Raw genomic sequence first — 22,514 nt, forward strand, 5'->3', positions numbered from 1 at the left:
TTAAAATGCATCTCTAATTTATTTATTTATCAATTAAGTAAAAACATGACGAAAGAAAAAGAACAACAGCTTGCTGAGGACATGTACTAATTGCAAAGAAAAAAAAACTGTACATGTAAACATATATATATTTCATATTTTTTATTCCCTTTCTTTGTATGTGTGAACTGTATCTTGTATGTGTGAATCAGAACTGCTGCTGACTTGAAATTTCCCCATTGTGGGATAAATAAAGGAATATCTTATCTTATCTTATCTTATAACAAAGATTTTTAAAACATAAAAATAGAAAAAGCATCATCACAAAACTTTCTCGTAAGTTTGAGCCAAGAAAAACAATTTAAAATCATTGAAGGAAGCAAAGGAGGGTTTACCACTTCTCCTGTTGCTGCAGTGAAGAAGAAAAACGACAATATTAATCATTTCATCAAGACTAAAACATGAGTCTTTTAATTTTTGGCCAATTTTTAATGTCTAACCAAAATGTTTTGGACTCTGGACATGACAGAAATCATCTGTTTGTGTGTCTTCATGATCAAAAACAGAAACATTTATATTCTTCTCTGCGTGCAGAGATGGTTCAAAGTGAAGGAAGAACAGACGGCAGGTTTTTACCTCAAAGTATTTATTAAATATCAAAACATGTTAATTACACTTGACCTCATTCTTCAGAGCTGTGTGCACACGTTTTGGATTTTATCTAAAAAAGGAAAAAAGTTCGACATTTACGGACGGTTTCAGTGGCGTCAGTGCATCGTGGTGTGAAGCCGTCAGATTCACAGGTTAACATGTAATCAATCACCGCCGTGACAGACAATTAAATATATTAAAATCCAGTGTGCAAATTACAAAACACAGAGGGGAGCAGACAGTGAAGGCACACAAATGGTCTTTTCTTATTTTTTCATGAAGGTTAAAACTGTGCAACACTGTTTATTTACTGTCAGTTTCTGCTTTGTTGCTTGATCGTGACCCCTTCATGAGTCTAAAACATAAAATCATCTTTTAAAAAAAGGCTTGAACTTGTAGGTACACAGTACTTTCAGGTAAACTCTGGCCTGAGTGTCTAGTTTAAGACCAAACTACAAAAACATGAAGTTCTGAATGGCCGCTGTAGCTAATGTAGCTATCAGTTTGTTGTTGTTGTTATGTATTAAATTATAACTCCTGTATTTACACGTTTGACTGGAAAGTACAACAACATGTTGGAACTGGTCCAGTTTGACCTGCAAGATCCTTTTTTATTAACCAGAAACAGCTGCTGTGTCGCTCTCTTCGCACACACCAGACTCCATTGACAAAAACAGCAATTTTACACAGTAGTTGCTGGTCTCGTGTCGTCTCGATCAGTTAGTTTGTTTGTGTTATTATGTGACTCTGGTGTTTGTTTGTGTTATTGTGTGTTACCCAAATGTTGTGTTGGACCCGAACTAACCCTTTCAAACTAACCAATCGAGGCAGCGGTAGAGCAGCCACTCCCAAGTTCTGTGAGGTAAAATTACTGTTTTTTTCAACAGGGCCTGGTGAGTTTGAATTGCGTGATATAAAAAGGTATTTCTGGTTAAACCAAAAGGATCTTCCAGGTCTATCTCTGCAGGGATCCTTCCTATAAATGTGATCTACCGGACCAATTCCAAAACTTGTTGGTGCACCAGTCAAACCTGAGTTATCCTTTAATAGATCCTTAACATCCTCAAACTTTGTAAATTAATAGTTTGTGGCTTTAGTGCAAAAAATGAAGATGAAGAAGCAACAGACACCATGAAGCAACAACAGCTACATTTTAGTTATTAAAAAACACATTCAAAGGCATTTCTTTAGTTCTTGGTCATTTTCAGTGATTGTTAAAATGTCACTTAAGTGTTCAATAAAATTGGCGTTCAGAAAAAAAAAGGCAGTCTTTGTATAAAAACTTTTTGTTCAGAGTTTCAGTGGTAAAATCCTTTACGTTTCTACTGAGACGGTCTTTACAGCACCAGTTGTGAAAGGATCCTTTCAGTTTAACCACAAACGGTCGTTATATCGCTCGGTTCAAACCCACCAGACTCCATTGACAAAATCAGTCATTTTACCTGGCAGGACACAGGAGCTGCTGGTCTACTGCTGTTTTAATCGGTTGGATTGTTTGCGTTATTGTGCGTTACAAAAATGCTGTGGTGAATCTGAAGTAACCCTTTAAACAACCAAAGTCACATGATAACACAAACAAACCAATTGATTGACACAGCTGTAGACCAGCAACTACAGTTTAAAATAACTGTTTTTGTCAATGGAGTCTGGTGGCGTTGAACCAAGCAATATAACGACCGTTTCTGGTTCTTCCAGGTGCCAAAATCTCTCCGGCCTCTTTTGTAATTTGGCGGTCTGAGCCCCCATGAGACCAAAAAAATAAATAAAAACATCCCAGGGATTCCTCACGTCGTCCGAGGCTCACAGCAGCAGAGGTGTGTGTTCTCCGGCCGTCTCCGTCCGCTTGGTGAGCTGCCGCGCTCGGGCCAGGATCCGGCTGGGCAGCGGGGGGAAGTGGTGGCTCGGGTCGAGGACGTTGGTCTTGCGGCGCTCGCGCTCCTGCAGCCACATGAGATACGGGCTGGGCGGGAAGAAGGGGCGGGAGCGCTCACGGTAGAGCTGCAGGGTGACGCCGCAGGCGCCGAGCACCACCCACACCGTGATCATGACGTAGTCTGCGTGGAAAGGGAGGAGGAAGAGAGAAGAAACCAAACATTAAGAGTCTGACAAGCACGACCGGGATTCTGATTCCCGCCGTGAACTCACCGATGGCTTGGAACGGCACGTCGGTGAACACGGCGCTGAAGTTGTTGTTGAGGAAGCGCTTGAGGATGTTGAGCGCGATGTAAGAGAGGCTGGTGTAAACGTAGGCGTTGACGGCCAGAACGACAGCGTAAGCGCCGACTACGCCACACGTGATGATGTTTCCCTGACAACAACGACACACAGAGTCAGGGTTTTAGTTTGCACGATCATAATAAACATCATTTTTATGTTTGGAACCAAAATAGCTCCAAATATCCGAAGTGATCGGTGCGTTTCTTCTCACCTTAAGTGTCTTTTTGTTGCTAAAACTAACTTGTATGTAATTACACCACGTGTCGTTCTTATTCCTGCCACTAGATGTCACCAAAGGAAAAGAGTTTTAGCGCCACACATGCAGCAGAGAGCTGTTACGTCTGTTACCTCTCTGGGCCAACGCACGAAGAAGAGCGGGACAGTGATCATGATGCAGCAGAACGTCACCCAGAAAACGGCCTCCGAGTTCCTGAACACGTCGAGGTCACCTGGACAGAGACACGCAGAGACGCATGAGCATAACAGCACTAAGAGGAACTTTTTCATTTAAAAAACACCTGAAAGTGCCATTTCCTACAATTTAGAGCCTTCAATGACCCACCGAAAGCTTCTACTGCACCATGAAAATATTAGTTTTCCATTGTGTTCTACTAGTTTCGGCAGCGATTAAATGTTTAAATGCAGATATTTCATTGTTTGCAAAGCTACTTAACTCATCTAGATACATTCTGACTCAAAACAAAGCTTTTGTGGTGTTTGTGATCTGATTCAGCATCACGTGCATTTCAGTTTCTAATCCACAATAAGCTTTGAAGGTTTTCTTAGACCCTAAAAAAGTGACTCTAAATCATAAAAGGGTGACCCTAAACCCTAAAAAAGTGACTCTAAACCCTAAAAAGGTGACCTTAAACCCTAAAAGTGACTCTAGACCGTAAAAAACTAACTTTAAACCCTATAAAGGTGACCCTAAACCCTAAAAAGTGACTCTAAAGCCTAAAAAACTAACTTTAAACCCTAAAAAGGTGACCCTAAACCCTAAAAACTAACTTTAAACCCTAAAAAGGTGACCCTAAACCCTAAAAACTAACTTTAAACCCTAAAAAGGTGACCCTAAACCCTAAAATGTGACTCTAAACCCTAAAAATGTGACTCTAAACCCTAAAAAGGTGACCCTAAACCCTAAAATGTGACTCTAAACCCTAAAAATGTGACTCTAAACCCTAAAAAGGTGACCCTAAACCCTAAAAAACTAACTTTAAACCCTAAAAAGGCTCCCCACACACAGAGAGTGTATGAGGGGTTAGAGAGTGTATGAGGGGTTAGAGAGTGTATGAGGGGTTAGAGAGTGTATGAGGGGGGTTAGCCACAACCAACCACACAGACCCTCTTTTAAATGATCGTGTCTCACAGTGGTGAAGCTGTTAGTTCGGACTGAGCCTGAACGCCCCACTGCGACTCCGGAGTTCATAATGAGAAAAAACGGCTTCGGTGATTCCACAGTTTTTTCCTACCGAGGGGAGTGAAGAGGACGGTCGAGGCGACGAGGAAGCCGAGCATCAGTCCGACCACGACGATGCAGGCCATGACCGAGCCGAAGCGCCACCAGCTCATCACGAGGAGGACGCCGCCAACCACGCCGATCACCGCCGACACGGCCAGACAGACTGCAGGGAGAGAGTTAATGTTAATGTGCAATGTTTCTTCTTCTGGTGACGTCGTTTCAACCACATCTAGAACCACTGGGCACAAAACTGAACTGGTCGGCTCCGACAGTTTCAGATCCTTTTCTGATTTATTCCAGGAAGAGGAAGGAGCATATTTCTAAGTTTTATTTCCTGATTCAGTTCTTTCTCCTTCTGCAGGATTTTATAGAAACTCAGGCAGCACTGATTTAGTTATTTTTACACATGTAGCCGACCATTTTTCTGCACACAGTGGCTTTAATCAGCGGACAGAGAGATTTAGAGGTGATCAAAGTGGAGCAAACTCACTGTCGTAGTCCAGCCGCGTGGTCCGCGTGATCAACACGAAGAAGAAAAACGCTGCAAAGCTGAATCCCATACAGAACAGCTCTGCAGGACGGAGAGACACAAACAGGGAGAGGATCACACTTCAGCTCCTAAAATGAAACCACGTGCTGCAGCATCGAGGCCTTTTCCTTCAGAGGGAGACGGAGCATCACCACCTCTTGGCTCTGCCACCTCTCAGATTTATCGCCATCACTGGCCGATCGCAGTCACGGGTTCAGCTCAGGACAAATATGTTTCTGGATCACATGCCAGAGAGACGAGGGGCAGGAAACCAGCACACACACACACACACACACACACACACACAGCTAGTCGACTTTCTGATATCATTTCTGCAAGTCGTAGGATTTCAACATTTGGACCGACTACTTTATTCTGTTGACACTGAGCTGAACTCTGACGTGTTTCAGTGTTGAGTCAAAACAGGGAGAATTTGTGTTTTTCTCAGACTTCAGAATAAAGAGCTTGATTGTTTGGCTTCAGATGCACTTTTAGTTATTATAGATTCCACCACAGAAGATGTGAACTCCCTCTGGTTTAACTCAGTCTGTTTTGTGGCCAGTAGGCACAAAAAAATGCTTGTTTTTGCTACAGACAGGCTCAGATTCCTGTCGCTGTTTACACGATTAAAAGCCACCAGACTCCATTGATAAAAACAGTGATTTTACACATGAGTTGCTGGTTTTCCGCCGTCTCAGTCGGTTAGTTTGTTTCTGTTACTGTGCAGCTTTGGAGTTTTAGAGGATTATTTCAGACCAAACTCAATATTTGTGAAACACACAATAACACAATCAAAGTGACGGACAGAGGCAGCAGTAGAGCAGCAACTACCTTGTTCTGCCAGGTAAAATTGCTGTTTTTGTCAATGGAGTCTGGTGGGTTTGATCATCAGCTGTTTATGGTTTAACAAAAAGGATCTTATAGGTCTATCTCTGTAGGGATCCTTTCTGTGATGTTGTTCATAAAGATTTTCTATCTTGCAGTCAAAATATGTAAAAAAATAAAGCCCAGTTATCCTTTAATGCCATGCAGGGGAAGGTTAATGATCATACATCATACATAATCTACATAATCACATAAATAACAGTCAAACTACTCACCACATTTGAAGAACCGGTGCCCAAAGAAGCAGACAAACAGGCCTGCCAGGCCGGTGATGGTGAAGAAAATCTTTGTAGATATTTTTCCTGAAAATTAGAGAAAAAAAAAAACAAAAAACAACCAAAGATGAATAAAAATCATTAAATGTGTTCAAAGTTTTTAATCTTGCATTTGTTGGATTGTGGAGCTCACCGAGTGTTTGACAGCCGTCCACAGTGGAGGTAAAGCTGCAGGCGTAGGTGTGGACGGGCACGTAGGAGGCCGACGTGTTCAGCAGCGGGTCTCTGACGATGACCGTGTAGATGACGCCCTGACCGGGGATGGAGTTGAACGCCGCCGTGGTCAAATCTGATGATAGAAGCGTCATGACCTGCAGGGAGACGGAGCGATGGAGCACATGTTTGTCATTACCTGTAAGATCCTTTTTGAATAACCAGAAACAGCCATAGTATGGTGCTATTTAAACCCACCAGACTCCATTGACAAAAACAGTAATTTTACACGAGTGTTGCTGGTTTACCGTCGTCTCTACAGGTTGGCTTGTTTGTGTTATTGTGAGACTATGGTGACGTAAGAGGTCAGTTCAGATCCAACACAATATTTGTGTGACACACAATAACACAAACAAAGGCAGCTGCAGAGCAGCAACGCCCATCTTCTGCAGGGTAAAATTAGTGTTTTTGTCAATGGAGTCTGGTGGGTTTAAATAGCACCATACTATGGCTGTTTGAGCCTGTCAGTGGCTAAAACAAGCACTTGTTCACTGCCTGTGGCGATACACTGGACCAATTCCAAACATTATTGTACAAAATAGTTGAATTTCGAATCCAAAATATGTAAAAACTAAATATGTATCCTCTTTATAGATTATTTATCTTATATAAATGATCACGTTCTTGGCACCCACCCGTTTTGCATTCTGCATCACGCCCTGGACGTCGGCCACGGCCTGGATGCCGCTGAACAGGCTGCGCTCCGACAGGTCGTTCTCAGGCAGGAAGTACTGGTAGACGTCATACTGCAGCCGCCAGCGCGTGCCGGTTCCTGTGGACTGGTCGCAGGCCGGAGGAGCGCCCCCCCTGATGGAGAGCGAGACGACATACAGATAACAGCCCTGGCTTTGACTCGGTGATATTCATGTTTAAATGTCACTTTACCGGCACGCTGGGACGAACAGAGAGAGTGGGTGAAGGTGAGAGAACGAGTGTGAAGACACTAAAACTGAAACCTGACAATAGTTGGTACTTATGTGAGACCAGTCTCTGTGGCTCTGTGGTTTATCTGTGGTGTTAAACCGGCAAGATTTAGCTGTGACAGCAGCTTCACATGGACTTTATATAACTTTCCGATACCGAGTACTGCTGTGAGAACTTAATAACACCATCATACTTTAACTTTAATCATCACTCTACTGCCGCAGGAGGAAATATTATGAATCGTGACTCTTTAACACAAACACACGCTCGTTGAGCATTTTCAAAATCACCATCTTGGTTTAACGGCCGCTGCCATCTTGATTTTGGAGCCAGAAGTGACTATGACCCCCCCCCCGCCCCGTCGTCTATTTTCCTCTAAATGAGACACATAATTTACCAAATGAGTTGAAGAAGACTGTAAACTAGCGACCGAGAGCATAAACTCATCAGGAAAACGTTCACTGATCTATTAAATCAAGAGATTCTTTCTCATTTGAAATTAGCTTCAGAGGAAGAAGCACTTCATATGTTCACTGTGTCCAGCGTCGTGCTGCTCAGTCGATAGAATGATTTGTTTCTTGCCTCTAGTGAAGTTGACTTATTTCCCAATCACCCTTCACCCGACATCATAATGCATCACACCAGTCAGACGAGTCCAACAAGTCCAACAAGAGGTCAAGTCAACAAAGCCCCCCCACTATCTGCTCAAACCAACTTTGGCAACGAGCTGAAAACTACATTTCTCACATTTCTACTGCTGCGGGGTGGAATATCCAAATAGTCCACAAAAAAAGAGTGACAACTGATGATTCACCCAGTGGAGAATAATTACTATTCATGGAAAAACCCAAGTGAAACCTGCGAGCACACACACAGAAACGTCTTCTTCCTCAAAGGCATCAACTCTTCAGATAAACAAAACCCTGGCTGGCGGTTGGTATAACAGGAAACCATTGAATGAGTGAACGAGACCTCTGGTTATCTGCCTCAAGACGGCCTTGACACATTCTTGAGTAAATGAGATGAGTGTTATCAGGCAGCAGGAGGAGGAGGAGGAGGAGGAGGGGCTGTATGTGTGTGTGAGTGTGACAGAGAGCACAAGATCAATTCAAAGCAAATAAACAGCGAGGTGGTTTAGCTGCAGGTTCTGTCAGATGAGCTGTGGCGGCCTACGGCTGAACAGGCTGAACAGGAAGCGCCTTACCTCTCGTATCCCACGTTTGCTGGTGCAAAGCGGATCGTGGTCTCGTAAAGGTTGTAGCGGACGTAGACGTTTGGGTCGATGTCCAGGTTGAACTCTGTGTTGCAAGCTCCAGGGAGCGGGTCTGAGAAAGAGCAGATCAGATCACGTTAGGCCAACGGAAGACAAATAAAAACACTTTTCTAAAAACACTTGACTTGCAAGGGTGTTTCAAAACACCAGGAAGACGTATGAGCAACCGTGCACAATCCTCAAGCTTCCTCAAGTCAAAACTACTATCTGCAGTGAGGTTTCTCAGCCTGTGGTCAAAGTTACCGAGCTTTGGTTTTGCAGCGGCTGCAACTTCCTTGTTTTCTGACTTTTTTACGCAACTGCTCAGGTTGTGTGAATCAAATCAGAAACAGCACTGACCAGCACGATCGGCCAGAGTAGTGTGAAAGGAGGCGTACCCGTGCTGGAGTACGGGAGGATGACCCCGGTGCCCGCCACGGTGTCACCGTCCGGAGACGACAGGAACAAGATGAGGGACACTTGGCCCGGCTGGAGAGCAGACAGGAGCCCCAAGTCCGCCGCCGTCAGAGACAAGTCCAGGTCGGGCATCTGGACCAGAACACAAACAAAGATTCGCTCATTAGCTTGTTTAAACTGCAGGAACCCGTCTGAGAGGCTGCATTCAGACACAGCAGGTATAATGTCTGCACAGTTCACCATCATAGTTTAGCGTCTTGCTAACATTTGCTAACTGGCACTAAACTCAAATGCTAATAAAACGGCAAAAACTCTCAACTCTCTCAATAAGAACTTGTCTGTTTCATGGATTCCTGTGTTAGTGACCTACAGCGTCACTTGTTGAGGCTTATAACTCATATTGGCAGTGATATTTCCAAATGTGCCCCACATTAGTGCACTGAAACCTATGTGCAAAACATGTGGTTTGCATTTTGTCATAGCAAACATCTGAGCCGGATTCTTTACCAGGAAATGGAGGCCAAATGGTGCCAGTAAGAAACAGATCTGTGGTATTGTGACAGGACATCACATACCGGATTTCTCACATATATGTTGGCATGTTTAGCGCCGATTTGTTGTTGTGTGACGAGGCCGGCAGCAGCAAAGTCCATCTCTATGCTCGTACAATAACTCCATTGTGTGACGCTCGTCGTGTTCAGAGAGCGCTGGAGTGGGTAGAGATCCATTCGATGTGGTTTCCACTGAAGTTATCTAACGCGCCACTGAAGGAGGGCAATTTCAAGCCACTATAATCAACAGCAAACACACACAACTGTGATTCAACCGAGCATAATGTGTGTTTAGCTTATGAAAGCGTTTCTAATTTTCATTTTGGTGAGTTTCATACGCCACAAATTCATCCCGTCATCCATCCAACAACTCACACCTGCAGGCAAATTTAGAGTCACCAATTACCCTGCATGTCTTTGGGCTGTGGGAGGAAGCCAAAGAAACACAGGAAGGTCAAACAAAGTGGATTTGAACCTGGAACCTAACAGATATATAATGTACATAAAAAGGATCTTGTGGTTTCCTACTTGGAGAAAGTGAGGGCTGGAAAAATAAATAAATAAACAGAGAAAAACACACTTCCTCTTTTCTCCTCTGTGAATTTCCTGTGCAGATGGGGTCACTGTGGTGCTGGGGGTCTGCTCCCTGTCATGTTTGGATGTTCCTTTGCGTCACTTATTTTTCACCACTGAGAAACTCCCACGGATTTGTTTTCCTTTCGCTCGTCCGCCATGTTTTTTTCCATCGCTAGGACTGAAATGGAGCCGAGCTAAATTTGGCTGCGAGCCCGTCTGAGCAGCGTGGGCCCAAACCGAGCCGTCTCCGGAGACTCCTGGGACCGACGCCAGGAGGTTTTCCCTCCGAGCCGCCCAGTCTGCCACTCATGACCAGTGGACTGTACATCAGCTGACTGCTGCTTCTCTCAGCGGGTCAGACGGCCTCGCGTACAAAGCCCCATTCATTAATCAGCGGTGGAGCTTCCTGCATGCTCGTACAGCACGAAGCATACCTTTAATTTCACAGTTTAGTTTGCATTTTTTACTGTATCTTGCTCACATTACTGTATTTCTCTTTTTTGTAGTAACATCCTCTTGTTTTAAAGGGGTACATCCTTCCTACTATTGCTTATTTCTTCTTCCCCTGCTTCTGTTGCTGCTGTAACATGCAATAAAGTCTTATCTTATTTTTACTCACTTAAAAACTGAGCATTAGTTCACTTAATTTGTCTCCGACGATGCTTTAGATATACATCTGAAGATAAAGCCAGGTTAAAGTTAGCTTAGCTTAGCATAACGTCTGAAAACGGGGGCTAACAGCTGTCCGAAGGAGACAAATCCACACACCAGTGCTGAAGCTCACTTATATCTGGTTGGGTGTTTGGGATCAGCACATCAGCCCCGTTATCGGCCGTGAAACCAGAGCCCCTCGTCCCAAACCCGTGAGGCGGGCCAGCGCTTTCTCACCCTGCTGTAGGAGAGCGTGGCGTTGAGGTGCTGCGTGTGGAACTGCAGAGTGACGAACGCGACCTCCGGGGGGATCCTGGACGCCACGGCCTGCACCGTCTCGTTCTGGGAGACGCTCACGTTCTGGAAGGTCCCCGGCAGGAAAACCACCCGGTCTGTGACGGAGAGGGAAGAGACACAGTTAGCATTCATTGATCACCAGTGTCACAGGAAACTGAGTTCATAGCAAAGCAAAGCGTCGATAAAACCCTGCACCACAGTCTAGATAGATAGCAACTATTTACCGCTAGAAAATCATCAACAAGACAGAGAGCTGGTTAATTAGTTTACTGACTAAAACATCACAATACAAACTAACAAAAAAGCCCAACTTAACATCATCAAACATACAGTACCACCTTAAAAAAAAAAAAAGAAATCACTTCAGGTAAAAGGTGCTCTGGTGGTCTCCATCATATCTGAGCATGTAATTAAAGCCCATTAAACGCACCAGCAAACTGACGTACAGATGTTTGCACATGGGGAATTCAAGGTTTAACAGTAAAACCAGCCAACTTAGACGACTTCCTTCATGTTTACAATTCGCTCTCTCTCTTGTGATCTTCCCAAGAGCACAGTCGGACCATTATCCGGCCTGCGGTTGTGCATAAAATTAAGTTAAAGACATTAAGTTTGTTTTCCTGCTCCAGTTAATCAGAGTCACTGCAGAGAAGAAGAAGAAGAAGGACGACTGGCTGTGACGGACAGACGGCTAAACACAGGAAACGGCGTGTTCCCCCGCAGAGCTCACAGCTTTGACAGCTGAAGCTGAGCCAAGTGGGCAAACTAAAAGCAGGTCAGCGGCACAGCGAGGCCGAATGAAGCCGTACTCTGTGCTCTGTGCTGAGGGAGGAGGTAACTAATACTGAAACACTGTTAACTGCCCTCATCGTTTGTTTTACAGCTTGACAGTAGAAATATCTTCAACATCCAAACAGCAGGAAGCTTAAACTGTTTCACCAGCGTGACGTCTGCTGAATAAAACATGTCAGCTGTTCGTTTAAGAAGTTAAAACCCTGAAAACACTTATATTAATACAAATGTTATTCTACAGGGAGATTTTACTGCCTTAGTTTCTGACGTCTGATGGTTTTAAAAAAGTTTTTAAAGTCCCCACCAGTCAGACCTAAATGTCTTCACTGCTTACAACAATCAACCACCGCTTTTTATAATTATTTATGTAAAGTTATCAACAATGTTTGTGTAGTTTCATGTTTCCCCCTCAAGTCTTTTTTTTAAATCTCTGGTAAACCAACTTCAATGCTTTTCTGTTGACCAATTAAATTTTCAAAAAATCTAAAAAGAACAGTTAAATAAAATAAATTTTAAAATATATTTCAACAAAGTTTTAAAAGATTATCAGCTCTTATCAGATTCATCAGTTCAGCTTTTATCTGAAAACCTTTGGACTCACCAGTATCAGTTACCTTTGTCTTTGTCTGACTGTTTTTTTTTCTACTTTTCCTTTTTAAAACAGTAATAATTAACTTAATACATCAGTTGCGGCTAAATCAACTCCTCAGTGACCTCTAACCGAACATGCACACACAGATTCGCTGTGTATTAATGCCGTGACTGCTTCAAACCGCTTTTACTGATCACTCTGATTGAGTTCAGTGAGCCTCAAAGCTTGAGAACCACCTGATTGAGAGCTGTTTTTGTCCTGGTTGGCTTTATTTGCACTGTGCACACTTAAAATCACACACACTCAGCTCGACATATGACCTTTTCTAATGCTTTGCACTGCATTTTAGCATCCGTCCCACTTGGATCGTGCTGCTTGATCTGTTTGTGTCTCATACTGCGAGGAACAACGTCAGGTACGAAAACTAGAGCTCGGCGGTAAAGTGGCTGCAGGTCACACGTGCTGTCTGATCCACACGGAGTGTTTGCAGGTCAGACTTCAGCTCAGCTCACCTGCTGCCTCGAATTCTCTGGCACGTGAATAAGAAGGGAAATCTGAGCCACAGAGGGCTTGTGTGAGGTACAAACCATAATCCAGGATATAATGCATTTACTCATCGTGCTTTTGTCCACCTATGGGACGCTGTGGACTACAAACTGCACGATCAATCTATTCAAATCTCTTTTTACTGTTCAGAATTTCTTGCATATCCCTCTTGAATTGTTGTGTGTGGAGCCTTTAAGAGCAGATTAACTACACTACACAGATTTCCTCAGTTTCACTGAGGAGTTTAGTGTCCCGTGAGGAGCTAAATGTTATTTCAGAGGCGTTTCCTCACTGAAAATCAGAAGCAGAAACACAAAAAAATACCTTAATATGAACATTTAACAGCCTTTTAGCTGTAATCTGTGGTTTCCACATGTTGTCAAGCGACTTTTACTAACTATAAATAATATTCAGCTATCTAGGAAAAGGTTTATTTACTCATCACAGTAAATACTCTCACTCCTCATGCTTTCACTACCACATTTTCTCCCACCGCAACCATTTGCGTTCATTCAAATGTCTCAAAATGTGAACATGTACCAATTTTTAATCCTACTCTTAATTTATTATTATTCTTTGCTTCATGTTCAAGTGTCAGCAGCTCATGTGATGCTACTGCTGCTCTGTTGTAACACATGACAGCAGGACACACTTAATGATTTAAAAACTATGATTTTCTATTAACCTCCTTATAAATAAACATCAAAACAATGTTATAAACATTTTTACTTGCATACATACAAGTATAAAATGGACCAAAACCTCCTATTAGAATGAATTCAGTTCACCACATGTGGTTTAAGACACAAACTATTAATAAAACACATATAAACTAAAACATTTAACTGCTAGCTAACTGTTAGCTAAAGCTACACAACAATGACAGCTTCAGTGACAGTGAACAAAGACTAAAACTAACACCTACACCAACATTTATCGGTTTTAAACATTTTAAAAGCCAAATAAGGTTGCTTGCAGTAAAATTAAACATCTCTAGGAGGTAAACTCACTTTCTACTTGAGCTTGAACTTCATGCAGCAGCAGCAGCAGCAGCGGGCACCAGATCCAGCGGGACATCTTCCTCTTTAAAGCTTTATTTGACGGCTAAAACGCTTCAAAACGCCGCTCAGTGAGCTCATTGGTAACTTCAGTTTAGGTGAAAAACCCTCCGGGAGCAAACGCGACATATTTGACAGGACGGAGCGGTTTAGAGGGACCTCGGTCCTCCTCTTCCTCCTCCTCTTCTTCTTCTTCTTCTTCTTCGCTCTCTGGCGCGCTGACTGCTGAACGATGCTTCCGCGAGAATCCCCCGAGTTACCGCGATACTTCACTCAAAAGATCGTCTTTATAGGGAAAAAAGATGATGATTCGCTCCACAGCAACAATAAATATGATCACAAAATATTTGACATTTTCTAACAGCGTCTTGCTTCGTTTAGATCTCCCCTTTAATGTCCATTCACTTTTGGTAAACTTTAATTTACATCCTGCTTTTAAAGAGATGTTTGTGGATCTTTGAAATAGTGGCAGAGTGAGAGCTCTTCGCTAACATAGACTCTCAGTCCAGTAATTTAGACCAACAAGCAGGTTTATGTGCACAAAATCATCAGCAGTAAAAAAGCCTGTTGTTCGTGATTTGTGACATTTATGCCAACAATTACTTTATCCAAGTTCTACTAAAAGGCAGTAAAATAAAATCAGTGTTTTACTGTTTAATTGTGAAAAGGGATATTTTGCTCTTTTTCCAGAAGAACTGTTTGCACTTCCTTTTTTTCCTTGGACATGTGAGGGTCATGACCTGAGGGCTCCTAAAGCCGACTAACTCTTCAATATCTACCTCAAGAAGAAAATGAAATAGTTTATAGGAAATGCTCAAGTTTGTTACCATATGGCAGCTTGCTGAAAATATTGATTTGATGGTATTTTCAATGATTGTACATATGGCAGCAATTTACCAACTACCCAGTTTTCAATATTCTTCAGCATTTTATGTGAAAGCATCACTTTTATCATGTGCAAATAATACTTCATGCAGTAGCGGATCAAAATAAACACCATAATGTGGGATGAAAGCGTTCCAACGCTACTTCCTGGGTTTTGGATGATGTTTCTATTCCTGATTTTAAGCTGCTGGTGGAAAGATGCAAGAACAACATGAAGAGTGAAAATGAGAAGTTGAGTAACCGCTCAGGCCACACAAGCAGAACAAGAAACACGGTGATCTGCTGAGTTCAACATCTGAAAGCAAAATAAAATCTGTATCAACCCAGCAGAGACAGAGATTTCATTTATACAGATTTATTTTAACTAAAGCCATTCTTCTACTCATACACACATTAAAACCTTGCAGGCAGGCACCGCAGACTCAAGCATGCTGGCAAAATTAGCAAACATAACAAAGGTACCAAAAAAACAAAGAGACAGACGTGTGTGCACACTGCTTGTGTCTGACGCAGCTCTGGAAGCAGCTCTGGAGCAAAGAGGAAGGATCCGCGGGGGCCAAGGGTGAAGAGGTGTGCAGCAACAGACTGTACACAGTAGAGGCAGCAGTAGAGGAGGGCTCACTCCAACTAACTCTTCCGTAAGCTGACGTCAGCGCTGGTCAGCAGCGGCGACAGCGACGTGCTCTCCGATACGTCGTCTCTCTTCAGAACCAGAAAAGCCTCGCGGCTGATTCCCAGCAGCTCTCGGAGTCCGTTGTTCTCCAGCTGGAGCGCAGAAACACACACGTACACCAGTTTTTAAAATCATAATATTATTAATCATGATATTACAGATGTTGGTATGTAACATATCGGGCATTTATCTCGTGCCTGGTATATTTTTAAACAGCAGGATTTTCATACATGCTGATGTTACTACAGTTACATTCAGTAAATCCAGAAGGATTTGAACCTGTGCTGCCTGTTGACTGGAAAATGTCCAGTATATATGATCAAGTAATCATTTTCCCTTTATGCCAAATGGGATTAATATCTTTAGTTCAACAGGTGACTGATTTGAGCTAAACCACAGACACTGACAGGAACTGCTTTTTTATGTTTAATGTGTAATTTGTTTTCAATTCCAATCTGTTGTTTTTTATTATTTGCCTGTTTTTTTTATGCTCATGTCTGACAGGCTGAAGACAAATTCCCACCCTGGTGGACAATAACGATGTGTTCTATACTATTCTAATATCATATTAATGTTCACAATATTGGACACGGTTCAAATAATATTTTGCTTTTATTTTGTGAGGTCTCTACACCTTAACTACATTTGTACCACTCGCAGCTGAACGTTGTCTCGTACCTCTAGTTGTTTAATCCTCTCCTCGTCTTCACACGTCCGCCCCTCGTCCACCTCTATCGCCTTCCTCATCACGGAGGCCATCTCGTTGATCTTGTCTATGTGTGCTTGCATTTCCTGCCAAGATGGAAAACAAATACAACATTACAAAGGTGCTTCATGCCTTTAATTTGCTCCTCACAAAAGGAGCAGACAAACTTTTTTCAGTGCCTCACTGACCGTGGTGTGCTGCTCCTTCAGCTGGGTCACGATGGCCGGGTCGTCCCTCTTGCTGGCCATGAGGAGCCTGAACACCTGCTCCCTGTATTTGGTCATGATGAGCTCTAACGCAGACTGGTGTTCCTCCAACGACGTCCGGAGCTCTGTGGGAACAGAGAACACAGGCTCGGTTTGTGTGTTTGAGTCGACACTGCAGAAAACCTCTGCAAGAACATCAGCCAGCTTCATGTTACTCTGCTGTGATTAGCAACCCCACCAAAATACACTATTAGCTGTGTGCCCAGCAGGAGTCCGCTCCAAAAACTGCACGATGGACTACACAAATATTCCTTTGTCATGTTTTTCTCAAACGCAAACCACCAAGCAGACATCCAAAAGTAAAATGAACACTTGAAAAAGGACGACACATTAAACTGCCTACCTTTGTTTTCCTGCTGGAGCTCCCTGATCTGACGGTTTTCCTGTTGGATTCCCAGGACCAGACTAGAACGGGGACGATGTCGTGCAACCTGGTTTAACGAGTCAATCTCCTCCTGGTACTGCAAACAAGACAAAACCAAACAAACGCCACTTAAACATTTAAAAGATTTCAGTCTCAAGTGTTAGAAAAACAGCGTCACCATACTTTTTTTAACAGTTTCATATTTAATTCCCGCCAAAGTCATGTGACACTGTACCTGCTTCATGGACTCCACTCGCTTGTTGAGCGATGTCGTCTGTTCAATTAACATCTCTGCAGCATTGTCATGGTTACGAAGCCTCTCTACTAACGACTTGGCGTCTGCCAGGACCTTCTCTAAGGTGCAGTTCATACCTGAGGAAGATTTAAAGACAACAGAATACTAGCTTTGATAGGGAACAGTGTGTTTATGATAACACTGATAATTAGTGATGGGAGACATGTCAGTGTATTAAATACCAGGTTAGCTCATGGTGATGTGTAAAATCTAAAAAAATGTGTTGGAAAAGCAGAGCTAACGTGTTCTGTCTCTGTGAACGCTTCTACCTGATGACTGATTGCAGGTAAATATGTTGTGTGAAGGAAACAATTGCATGAATATAATACATTTAAAGCACATTGGGCCTCATCTGGCTACTCATTATCCCACTTATTGCCCTCAGGCAAAGACACTGAAGCTCCCTAAGTGTACATGTTTAGATAATGTCCAATCAGAGTCACCAAAGTGAATTGAGCTGACATTTATTGACAATAAAGTGAGAAGTCGTCTCTTATCAGAGAACTGACCACACCTGCATGTACGTGTCTCCATGCTAATCCTTCCCTCGTCATGGATGACAGCTGCTGTGTCAGCTAAATCGCTCAAGCTAACATTAGCCTGTTGAAATAGTATATTCGCTCCCTGTTGCACCTAATTTGCATAAGCAACAGCAAAATTAAAGGCCATTACACGCTCACTGTGTTTGGTTCAGTTAACAGAACAGACTAGCAGTGATATTACACTTTGAGCAATACAAACATTAGGCGAGCAAAGTCTTTGCTAACTTGTTAGCAGGCTTAATAACTAAAGCTGTCATACAAATCCACTTAGCTGAGGCTCAAAACACAATCACGCTCATGTAACTGGTCAAAGCATACAAAATATCTCTTCTTAATCAGCGTTAGGAAAGTAAATAAGAACAAACTGTTGTAGTTACCTGGAGAGCTCAAAGTGCAAGACATTGGAATTTAGCTAGTCCGTTACTTCCTGTTGATGTTTAGTAGCTAACATTAGCTACCGGCTAATTAGCCCCCATCCAGGAGCAACAAGTTGAGGTCCTTCCGGATGCGGCGCTATTCCTTTGTAAAACACGCGGTGATGAGCGCTGATTGATTCAAACACTATTTATTTGCTGTTAAATCGGTGTTAAGATGATTTCAGTGCTGACAGCTAACCCTCAACGATGTCATGCAAGCGAACGCCTCCAAAATACAGCACAATCACGCGAGATTCTACGAGACTCCATATATCGGTTCTCGCGAGAATTCCCACGGGATTTTGTTAATGTATAGAAAATATGGCGGACAGGCTAACACAACTTCAAGACGCTGTCAATTCGGTACGGTAATTATTGAGTTTTGTAAAACGATAACTGAGCGATAATAACTGCATTTTGTCTGTTTTATCGTGTAAAGAAGGAGGTCATTGCAAAGCAGGATCCAAATTCTTTCAATAACTTGTTAGCGTTGCTAGTTAGCAAGTTAGCTAACAACCAGGGCCCTGTAAAACGAACAAGTTTAGCTTGAGGTTGCAGTAGAAACATTTTCTACAATATTTCAGCTAAAACATTGAAAGCTCAAAGTGGCTGATAGTTGTGAGGCCGTAGTAGCAGACGGGTGAATATCCGGCCAACGGCTAGCCTCCTGCTTGAGTGAATTGATGATCTAAATGGTGTTGTAATGGTGTTTGTGTGCAGCTGGCAGATCAGTTCTGCAATGCCATCGGCGTCCTGCAGCAGTGTGCGCCCCCTGCCTCCTTCAGTAACATCCAGACGGCTATCAACAAAGACCAGCCGGCAAACCCAACCGAAGGTGGTTTATTTGTTCTTATTTAAGACCTGTAATCCCTCATCTGCTGTCATTTACTCCTCTGTCTTCTTATTTAACACATCTCACCTCTCAGCACTCAGCACCAGTCCAGGACTGACCTTTTCAGATTGATGGGGTATTACCACACATGACTAATCCATAGTTACACATGGTACACAAATCACATTTTACAAACAATAAACAATACTCCTCAGTGATATAGATACTCTAATAATGAATAAGTAAGTGAAACAAAGTGCTTGTCCATCTACTATGTTTGAATTATGGTGGTTTTATATTTCACTCAACAATCCTTTGTCTTCTTCCCACATATATTTCTCTCCCTTTTTAATATTATCTGTTAGAGCTGCACCGATTAATTAATTCTTTGTCTTACAGTCACCAACGCTTGTGATAATTGGTTAGCATTTCTCTGATTCCAGCTTCTTAGGTGTGAATATTTTCTGGCTTCTCTCCTCCTTTATGACAGTAAAGTGAAAATCTTTGGGTTGTGGACAAAATAAGACATCTGAGGACGTTATGTTTGGGAAACACTTTGGGGGAAAAACACTGATGCATGATGGTGCAAACAACTAACTGAAAATAATTGTCTTATTTCTCTGCTATTGACTCACAAGACAAAGAAACATTTGTTTAACATCAGGACTCAAAACTCTTTAATCTCCAATATTTGTGCAAAGCCTGAAATGCCTAATTTTAACTGTTATGTTTTCAGTGTTAGGAATATGCTTGAATTTGAAGATACTCAAAAATATTTTTGTTGTTGTGGGCCAAAATGTGTTGATTTCTGTGTAATTTTACAGTGTAATTTGCAATATCAATTCAGACATGATGACAAGAGAGAATCTTTAGCCCTGGTACCTTGAAAGTGCTTGAATATTATCCTTAGAAAGCCGTTTGAACCCTGTATCTCCCCCTAGAATACGCCCAGCTGTTTGCAGCGCTGATCGCCAGAACAGCCAAAGATGTGGACGTCCTAATCGACTCTCTGCCCAGCGAGGAGTCCACCGCAGCGCTGCAGGTCAGCACGTCCACATTCACCTCTCGGACATTTCAGTCACAGGTTTCATGCCTGAATGTGGACCAGCGCACACAGAAGCTCAGTTAGTGTTTCAGTCAGCAGGGGGCGCCAGCCGGACACCCGTACAGCTGCTAGGTACTCTGACAGCAGAGCGAAGTCTGTGGGATTAAAACAAACATCCACGTGGTTATAGTTTGTTCTCAGGCTGCTCTTCTAGTTAGTTTTTATAAGAACCCTTCCTAGAGGCTGCTAATATATTCTAGGATAAATATTTTTTAATTTCTGCAACATACATAATAATCAGATTTAATCTGAAATTCAGCAAATAATCAGAGGAATATTTAGTACATGTGAAGTTTTAAGTTAAGTTAACGTCCTATTTTGTCTCCAGAGGAAAGAAAGAGGGAAGATTGCTGCTATTTCTGTGTTGATTCCTTTCCTGGAAATAGCCGATTATATTAGAGGAACGCAAACGATCCCTGCAGGCTAGCTGGTTAGAAAATAATGCAACTGATACGAGTGCATCACCGATGTATATCTGGAGTGACCAGAGTAGGACTTACTGGATTTAAAGTTACACCAGCTAAACTCTTCATCCACAGAACCCCAAACATGTCATTTTAAGTATCGGTGAACAGTGAGAAGGATGACGCTGACTGAATTGAATCAAAAGTCCACAGTTCTGATATGAGAGGCTAGTTTGCACCACAGCTTTATCTTCATTATGTAGTAACACAGTCACTAGATGCACAGAAACACAGAGTTCACCTCCACCCGTCATCGTAAATGAATCTGACCGGCTGTGACCTCTCGCCAGGCGGCCAGTCTACGGCAGCTGGAGGAGGAGAACCACGACGCAGCAGCTCGCCTGGAGGAGGTGGTTTACCGCGGCGACATGCTGCTGGAGAAGATCCAGAGCGCCCTGGCCGACATCGCCCAGTCGCAGCTCCGCACCCGCAACGGAGCGCCGAGCCAGCCCTCGCCGGCCGAGTCCTGACGGGCGGCGGCAAGCGCGAGGAAATTCTGGACAATTTTCAGCCATTAAAATCTGTTTTTCACTCGTTATTTATACCCTCAAGCAGCCTGAAAACACTCAAAAACTTTCTGAATCTGTCTGTAAAGAAAACGTGAGATGCCACAAGTCGGAGAAGCATCATTTGCCGGGTTGACTAAAGCGTTAAGGTCGTGTGAACGTGCCAGTGTTTACATGCCAGCTTGAAAAGAGCAGAAGAAGTCTGCACACACTCACTGGTTTGTTTGTGCTCATGTGTTTTTTTATGTTTTATGTACATGTTGTATATTGATTACGTCTGTGTTTGTAGATATTTATGAATGAAATGATTGAAATTCTAATTTTTGGAGTATCCACACTCCCTCGGCTCAATGCAACCCCACGCCTGATCAGTCTTGTTCTTTTTTTTAAATAAAGTTTCCGCAAACTCTTCAGTGATTCACCGTTTAAACTATTTGTATCTTTACGTCGACTAATTTTCAGCTTCACATTATTGTCTCCTTACGTTCCTGCTAATTGTTTGCCCGTAAAATTTTACCAGCAAACATTTACAAGAAGGGTTTTTATCTCCAGAACACAGAGGACGCTTACTGTCTAAGTTAGTGCTCACAGGCAGTGCAGCCCTGTCTCATTATATCTATTAGGAAAATGAATAATGATTGTCCAAAGTGCACAGAGCTCGTTTATATCCTAGTGTTTGTGCAGCTCTGGTTCATTATTGCACAGCCATGGTCCCAAACTGATAGTTTGTTTATATCGCTGCAACAGCTCCATTTACTCATCAGAGAATCACACACACGATGATAAATCATGACTTAGTGGAAAATGAGCTCTCGGTTCTTCCGCTGGCATGTTTTTAGGAACTGAGCTCTGCTTTTGGAGCATCATGATGTATTAGAGGATTTCTCAAGGTGGATAAAAATAGCAGAGGGTGGGGGGGGGGGGACCTGACAGGCTCCCGAGGTCAAAATAGGGAAGAAAGCTGCTGATGACTTAAAGATGTACTTATTTGGGAAGCAGATAAGTTCATGGTTCAGTATGACAAATGTGGAAATTCTACAAAGCAAGAAATAGTCGAAACAAGTTCTTTGGGGGGTCTTTTCTAATTAACTTTGCTAACTCTTACTTGAAGTGTCTGACAACATTACAGAAAGGGTCCTTACAGATACAGACCTGTAAAACCTTTTTTATTTACCAAAATAGCTGTTGTTAAGGCTGGGTTCAAAGCCACCAGACTCCATTGACAAAAACAGTAATTTTATATAGGAGTTGCTGTTTTACCACCATCTCAATCAGGGAGTTTCTTGTTGTTTGTGTATTGTATTATTGTGTGTTTCTGGTATTTTAAAGAGTTAGTTAGGTCCCAATACAATAATTATATAACAAAATAACACAAACAAACTAACTAATGGATGCAGCAGTAGACCAGACACACTCGTGTTCTGAGATGTAAAATTGCTGTTTTTTTCAGTGGAGTCTGGTTGGTTGAATAACACGACAATGTCTGTCTCTTGGAATAACAGCATCTTTAGTGGATATATTTTGATCAAACATTTTAACAGTCTTGTTTTCAAGGTGTGAAAAACCCAAATGAGTTTTATCTTCACAACCACT

The 22,514-nt window shown here is 42.6% G+C and overlaps 3 protein-coding genes across 3 annotated transcripts; 1 reads left to right on the top strand and 2 right to left on the bottom strand.

Annotated features, from left to right (window-relative positions):
- Positions 1 to 614: 614 nt before the first annotated feature.
- On the bottom strand, positions 615 to 14,077 carry tm7sf3 (transmembrane 7 superfamily member 3). Its single transcript, XM_070854176.1, has 12 exons — positions 13,820 to 14,077; positions 10,820 to 10,974; positions 8,786 to 8,936; positions 8,340 to 8,460; positions 6,847 to 7,018; positions 6,132 to 6,309; positions 5,939 to 6,025; positions 4,800 to 4,880; positions 4,320 to 4,472; positions 3,196 to 3,296; positions 2,776 to 2,938; positions 615 to 2,684 (listed from the first exon to the last, which is right to left on the bottom strand). Exons 1-12 carry the CDS (start codon positions 13,884 to 13,886, stop codon positions 2,431 to 2,433), a joined length of 1,683 nt encoding a protein of 560 aa, XP_070710277.1. The 5' UTR covers positions 13,887 to 14,077; the 3' UTR covers positions 615 to 2,430.
- A 1,014-nt stretch (positions 14,078 to 15,091) lies between these two features.
- On the bottom strand, positions 15,092 to 18,237 carry fgfr1op2 (FGFR1 oncogene partner 2). The gene is given in 7 exon segments (XM_070853814.1): positions 15,092 to 15,517; positions 16,104 to 16,217; positions 16,320 to 16,462; positions 16,741 to 16,858; positions 16,997 to 17,133; positions 17,976 to 18,006; positions 18,008 to 18,237. Coding segments are annotated over 7 exon segments (723 nt in total). The 5' UTR covers positions 18,050 to 18,237; the 3' UTR covers positions 15,092 to 15,379.
- Positions 18,238 to 18,334: 97 nt separating this feature from the next.
- med21 (mediator complex subunit 21) lies at positions 18,335 to 21,338 on the top strand. Its single transcript, XM_070854032.1, has 4 exons — positions 18,335 to 18,377; positions 18,735 to 18,849; positions 19,788 to 19,888; positions 20,706 to 21,338. The coding sequence occupies exons 1-4, from the start codon at positions 18,336 to 18,338 to the stop codon at positions 20,883 to 20,885; spliced, it is 438 nt and encodes a 145-aa protein (XP_070710133.1). The 5' UTR covers position 18,335; the 3' UTR covers positions 20,886 to 21,338.
- Positions 21,339 to 22,514: the final 1,176 nt, after the last annotated feature.

The sequence above is a fragment of the Pempheris klunzingeri genome, chromosome 22 (genome assembly GCF_042242105.1).
Source record: "Pempheris klunzingeri isolate RE-2024b chromosome 22, fPemKlu1.hap1, whole genome shotgun sequence".
Taxonomy (NCBI): domain Eukaryota; kingdom Metazoa; phylum Chordata; class Actinopteri; order Acropomatiformes; family Pempheridae; genus Pempheris; species Pempheris klunzingeri.